This window comes from Vigna angularis, chromosome 4 (genome assembly GCF_016808095.1).
Source record: "Vigna angularis cultivar LongXiaoDou No.4 chromosome 4, ASM1680809v1, whole genome shotgun sequence".
Lineage (NCBI taxonomy): Eukaryota > Viridiplantae > Streptophyta > Magnoliopsida > Fabales > Fabaceae > Vigna > Vigna angularis.
This window is the reverse complement of record NC_068973.1, coordinates 4910826-4916619: the sequence shown is the minus strand read 5'-3', so window position 1 is coordinate 4916619 and position 5794 is coordinate 4910826. Positions and strand designations below refer to the sequence as shown.

Below are 5794 nucleotides of genomic sequence, written 5' to 3'. Positions count from 1 at the left end.
AAAAAAAACAACATTCAAAATACTTAATTTATAACAGTTATAAATAATAAAAATATGTAATCTAAAATACAATTTTAAATTATATAATTCAAAACACTATATCAAATGTGGATTATGCAATTCAAAATCTAATTTTTATTAAGTGATTTATAACATCTTATACAACAATATTACTTATTTCATATTACATCATTTAGAATATAGTTTGAAATTACATAATTCAAATATGTAAATTAAATAAATATATTTTAAATAATTTTAAATTGTATAATTTGAATCAGGATTATATAATTAAGAATATAATTTTTATAATATCCTATTTTAATAATATACAACTACTAAAAAACATCACATATATTTGTATAAACAAATCTTCAAAACTATTTAAAATGAAATACATACCCTATTTTACAATACATCTAAGGTATACAATTTTTCTTATTTGAACTTTTATTTCAATTAAAAACTATCTATATCAAAATTATGTTTTGAGATTATTAGTGAATTAATGGTAGATAAAAGATATTGAGAAAAACACTTATCATCAATAGAAGACTTCTTATGTCAATATAAAATTGTGAGGTAAAGCAACATTCTTCGAATTTGCTTTAATTTACATAAACATTTTTATTTCATACCATCATTGTGTACTCTAATTTGAACATATATTATGAATAATGATTGCATTATTTTCTTAGTGAAATCAAATATTGCATTCTTATTAATCATGCTAATCAGGTAATAACAAAAATATTATTATCCAAGTTAACATGGACAGGTCAAAAAACTAGTGAAAGGACAATAGGAAAGAATAGTAATGAAACTGTACAAACCACCATTATCCATAAACAATAATCTACAATCTAACATCTACAAACTAACTATAACAACAAATAAGTATATAAACCATCCCAAAGAAACCTGTTCCTGCTCCATGTTTTCATGTATAAAGTGGCAGCCATCACAACTTTTACAAAAGCTCAAAAGTGCAAAATTTACCATTAACTTGTGTTCTTCATTCCATAAATTCTTTGAGATGACTGCCTCTGCTACACACATTGGTTCCTTCTGCCATTGGACTTATAATCTGCATTGTCACTCTTGTCTGTATCAGAATGAGTCTCCACCTCGATGTTTCCGGCCTGACTCTTCCGGCGTCTTCGATCCTGAAATGCCATTCACAATGTTTCAGAAACAACACAAAATGTAAACTTTAAAATGTGATGAGTTCAAAGAGCCAAAGGGGTCTCAAAATAAATGTTGCTTTTTCCTTTTGTTTTCATTTTCTTTGTGCTCTCTGCATGCACACTTTCCCTTGTTTTGTTTAATCTTTTTATATGTTGTTGCAAGGAACCTAATACAACATCATGTAACAGAACCAAATTGGAAAAATACTGTTGTTGGAGGTGAGATTCAGAACTCAAACCTCTCGTGGTATAGGATATTCCTCTGATTCAAGCATGCGGACGACTTGGCTCATTCTTGGTCTTTTTTCTGCATCTGGATCAACACATCTCAGAGCTGTCAAGAGGGCTCGTTTAAGAGCACTTGTCGATGGCCTGGTCTCGATGTTGGGATCCAACACCTCTTCTGAGCGTCGAAAACCTACCATCATCTTCAGCCAGTCGACCAAATTTACCTACAAGATCGACCTGATAGTGTTAAGGAAAGTCCAATGACTTCATAGAGTCAAAACTGTTGGAACAGAAAGAAAAATTATGAAGTCTTTGTCTGTTCCATTCGATATGTTTTATGTTTTTCATTCTTTCTAAAACACAATTCATGTTAAGACATACTAGTGCTCCTTTGGCAATTACTCAATCAAATATTCCTATGTAAAATCTATGACTCTGTTTTATTTTAGTACTTCTAAAGATGCTACTCAACTTAAAAACATTAGAAATCTCGTTTCGACTTGAGATGAAAAAGATTGATTATGTATACACTTTCTAAGAGAAGCAAACATGTCTGTATAACAGTAATGAGACTGAATGTACATACCTCTGCTGCTGGTCGGCTATAATCCACAGGGTCTCTTCCTGTAATTGCTTCAAGGAGCAATACCCCAAAGCTGTAAACATCACTCTTCTCGTTTAGCAAGCCAGAATTGGCATATTCTGGAGCTACATATCTGGGAAAATGCAATGCAAACAAGAAAAGAAGAATAAGTTAGTGACAGTTTCAGTTTCTGTAATATCAAGTGCAAAGAAAAAATAATGATTAATCAAATTTAGAGTGCGAATGAGATTTGCTGTGAGATGGTGTTTCTTAAAATTTGAGGTCACTCGCCATAATTGGCAGATTCTGGAGCAACATATCTGAAAAATTAAATGCAAGCAGATACTAGACTATGACAATTTTGCGTTTAAATGATTATCTGCTGTTTTTGACAAAACCGTCGTAAATTCTTTAGGAAAAATGGACTATCTTACAATGTATATGGAATGTATATGTTCTAATCATGATTAGACTACATGCATGAGATCACTGAGCAAAATTGAACCAAAGATTGTGCTTGCTTTTGGAAATGGTGTTAAATTCCTGGAATGTAAATCTAAAACCTTCAGCCAAACCATAAAAGTTAATAATATAATTTACTCAAATTAATAATATAACAAAAAGAATAGATTGTACTTAGTTGTGTTGTCAACATCACCATGCCTAACTAAACATTTATAAAGAAACTAACTTCTACACAAAACAAAACAAAAAAGTCCTAATTTGTAAACGAGAAGCTTACCCAAAAGTGCCCATAACTCTGGTTGTAATATGACTTTTTCCAGCACCAAGTAACTTAGCCAGCCCAAAGTCAGATATTTTGGAATTAAAGTCCTCATCAATTAGAATATTGCTCGACTTAATATCTCTATGCACAACTTTTGGCTCAATTGCCTCGTGCAAATAAGCCAGCCTACAAGATAATCAGAGATCAAAAGGAAACTCATAAAAAAGACAATGAAGCTGAAGACAATTAGTAGATTAATTTGTTTTCAGGAACAGATGAGCATACGCTTTGGCTGTTCCAAGGAGAATTTTTATCCGAGCATCCCAAGTAAGAAAACCATGCTGCCGCATGGCCCCATGAAGCCACTGCTCTAAATTGCCATTGTTAACATACTCATATATCAACAACCTGAAATTATTAGCAGGTTCAATAAAATCTACAGATAATATAAAACAGTACTTAGTACTAATAAGAATATGCAAACTGTGATATAGAGAGAAATATGTCAATTACGAAGAAATTTCATCCAAGAAAAAACTTATGGCCATAATTTTTCAAACAACTAATAGATTTGTAAATCAGAATAATGGAGATATCAAACAGTAAGCATTTAAGCTGTCGGTCAAATGATCAAATCGAGTAGAGAATCAAACAGTCAAACACACATAATGTGCAAACATTAAAGAATCTGTTACCTATGTGTGCCTTCAATGCAGTAGCCCAAAAGTCGTACTAAGTTCTTATGCCGCACATGACCAATAGCCTCAACCTCCACTCTGAATTCCTTTTCAGCTTGTCCTCTGCATGATGGATATCAACAGTTGTGAGATAAACAAGATCTAACAAAACATGAAACATGACATTGTATAAACTAATCTAAAATTAAAATGAACATAACGGCTGCAATGCAACAAAACATGCTAATAAAATAACTTACAAATTATTGAGGAGCTTCTTTATGGCCACAGGACTCCCATTGATTAATTGACCACGATAAACAATTCCATATCCACCTTCCCCAATAACATTTTCTTTTGAAAATCTGTTTGTAGCAAGTTCTAGGTCCCTTAATGTAAACCAGTGGCCCCAGCCAAGCTGTGAGAATTCCGGCAGACCAGACAAAGGGGATGGTGCGGTTATAGGATGCAAAGAAGACCTATAAGAAGCAATTCCCTTAGCACCACTTTCTTCACCTGATTGAGAGCCATTACCATCTTGTTCTAAATGATTAAAGGAGCCTGATTGACTACTATTGTCCCCATTCTGTGTTTGGTTCAAAACCTTTTCAGTCTCCCCTTCACCAAATTTGTCATTCAGACTCATAAAAGTACCATTCTGTGGATGATTATTTGCTGAAACTTGATCAACTCTAATTTCTTTGATCTCTTCTGAAACAGCTAACACATGGCTGAGTGGAAGCTTACCCTTGACTCTTCTGAACTTCTTTCTTAAAGTGAGACATATTGATAGCACCACAAGAATGATTATGATGAATAACCCAACTAGTATTCCCATTAGTACCCACACTTTCAAACCAAAGACAAAAGTTTTCTTGGACAACCCCGAACTCAGATCAGATGCCATTTTGCTGCTAAACAAACTGCATGAGTCAGAGTTAAAATATATGAGGGTACTAAGATGCACACAGAAAATCATGTAGCAAGAAGTAAAACATTTGATTAACTTGAATTATGACACCAAATTGTTCAACTTGATTCCGCAAATCACCAGATTTGAGAAAGTTAATTGCACATCCACCTTAAAAAATGTCAGCAGCAAACTGAACTATCTTTGCCAGCATATACACAAGTAACTGGGAAAACAAAACCTGGTTACATACTAACAGGAGTTCATTTCCCAGAAAAAATAAATAAATTGGAAATTTTTTGGAAAAATAAACGCAGCATTTTGGTGTATTATTCACATCCCTAGTAAATGAAGCACATATGAAGCGGAGAAAAGCCTTTGATTTCAAACTTATTGCAAAATACGAAATCGTAAGAAGCCAAAAGAGCATAAAAACAAAGAAAAATGTTTTTTACAACACTGAAAACAAAGTAAGAGAGAAGGACCGGACTTTATTCTCTCAGTACTCGGGAAGACAAAAGCCCACTAAAATTTCAAAATTCAGCAAACCCAAAAATAATTGAGTCAAGTTGCAAGCGGGCCAATGAGAAAACAACAAAAAAGGAACCATCTTTTGTAAACATCTCTTCGTTTGTTACCGTCAACATTGCAAAAACTTTCTTACATACTAGGCAAAAACAAGTCTTTGGAGCTGAAAAGGATCGATGAGTACCCCTTCACAACTCAAATCCTTCAAGATTTGTCCCCAGCTACTTTTCAGACCCTGAAGCAAGTTAAACACTAGATCTTTCAAGCTTCCAAAACCCTTTTGGGTGTGAAGCCATTGTAGCACCAAAACTTCACATCCATTGTCAAAATCCTACCAATGTTAGATTTTGCTTTCTGGGTTTTCGGAAATGATCAAAAGGGTGTCTGTTTCTGAAATGGAACTTCTGAGACCCCCTCCCCTCACTGGACCAAATGAAGGAGGAGGTCACAGCAAAGGCACTAATCACACCCTGTGGTGAAATTGGAGGGAATTGAAGAACACAAGAGGCACATGAAATTCTGAGGAGAGGCAAATGGTGGGGCTAATAAGAAGGCATGGAATTATCAGTGGTAGGTGATGGGAAGTGAGATGGCTCACATTACATACAGTAAAAGAGAAGGCATCAAAATAGAAATTTTTCTTTGCTGTTTCTTCAAATTTCTTCCCTCTCCTCTTTTCGGTCCATTTCTTCCTGTTCATGTCTTTGTCATTTCTCTTCATCATTTTTCATTTCTATTTATTATTCTTCTCATAATCGATTTTGGCACGCTTTCACACATACAATTATTACTCTATCTTCTAGTAATCTATAAATTGATTAATAAATTAATATTATGGTAATAATTTATATATATGTTTCCAAGAAAAATGTCTTTTAAATACCTAAATATTTTATAATTCATTTCACACTATTTTTACTAATTTTTTTACTCTCTTTTTTCTTAAAAAAAAAT

General features: G+C 33.3%; 1 protein-coding gene across 7 annotated transcripts; it reads right to left on the bottom strand.

Moving 5' to 3' along the window:
* Positions 1-791: 791 nt before the first annotated feature.
* LOC108319481 (probable receptor-like protein kinase At5g18500) lies at positions 792-5556 on the bottom strand. 7 transcript variants are annotated; one of them, XM_017550637.2, is made up of 8 exons: positions 4981-5556; positions 3663-4325; positions 3421-3525; positions 3011-3133; positions 2741-2911; positions 2002-2131; positions 1427-1639; positions 792-1166 (listed from the first exon to the last, which is right to left on the bottom strand). In XM_017550637.2, the coding sequence occupies exons 2-8, from the start codon at positions 4307-4309 to the stop codon at positions 1050-1052; spliced, it is 1506 nt and encodes a 501-aa protein (XP_017406126.1). In that variant the 5' UTR covers positions 4310-4325; positions 4981-5556; the 3' UTR covers positions 792-1049. The 7 variants fall into 7 exon arrangements, with proteins under 7 accessions (XP_017406126.1, XP_017406123.1, XP_017406129.1 ...); XM_017550634.2 differs by having other exon boundaries at positions 5025-5555; XM_017550640.2 differs by having other exon boundaries at positions 3663-4316; positions 5025-5555.
* Between the last annotated feature and the right edge of the window lie 238 nt (positions 5557-5794).

Coding starts and splice junctions, on each gene's coding strand:
- LOC108319481 (XM_017550637.2), bottom strand. CDS start 4,309: ATGGCATCTGATCTGAGTTCGGGGTTGTCCAAGAAAACTTTTGTCTTT. Junction 3,134..3,420: donor TGCATTGAAGGCACACATAG/GTAACAGATTCT, acceptor TAATAATTTCAG/GTTGTTGATATATGAGTATG. Junction 1,640..2,001: donor ATAGCCGACCAGCAGCAGAG/GTATGTACATTC, acceptor TCGATCTTGTAG/GTAAATTTGGTCGACTGGCT.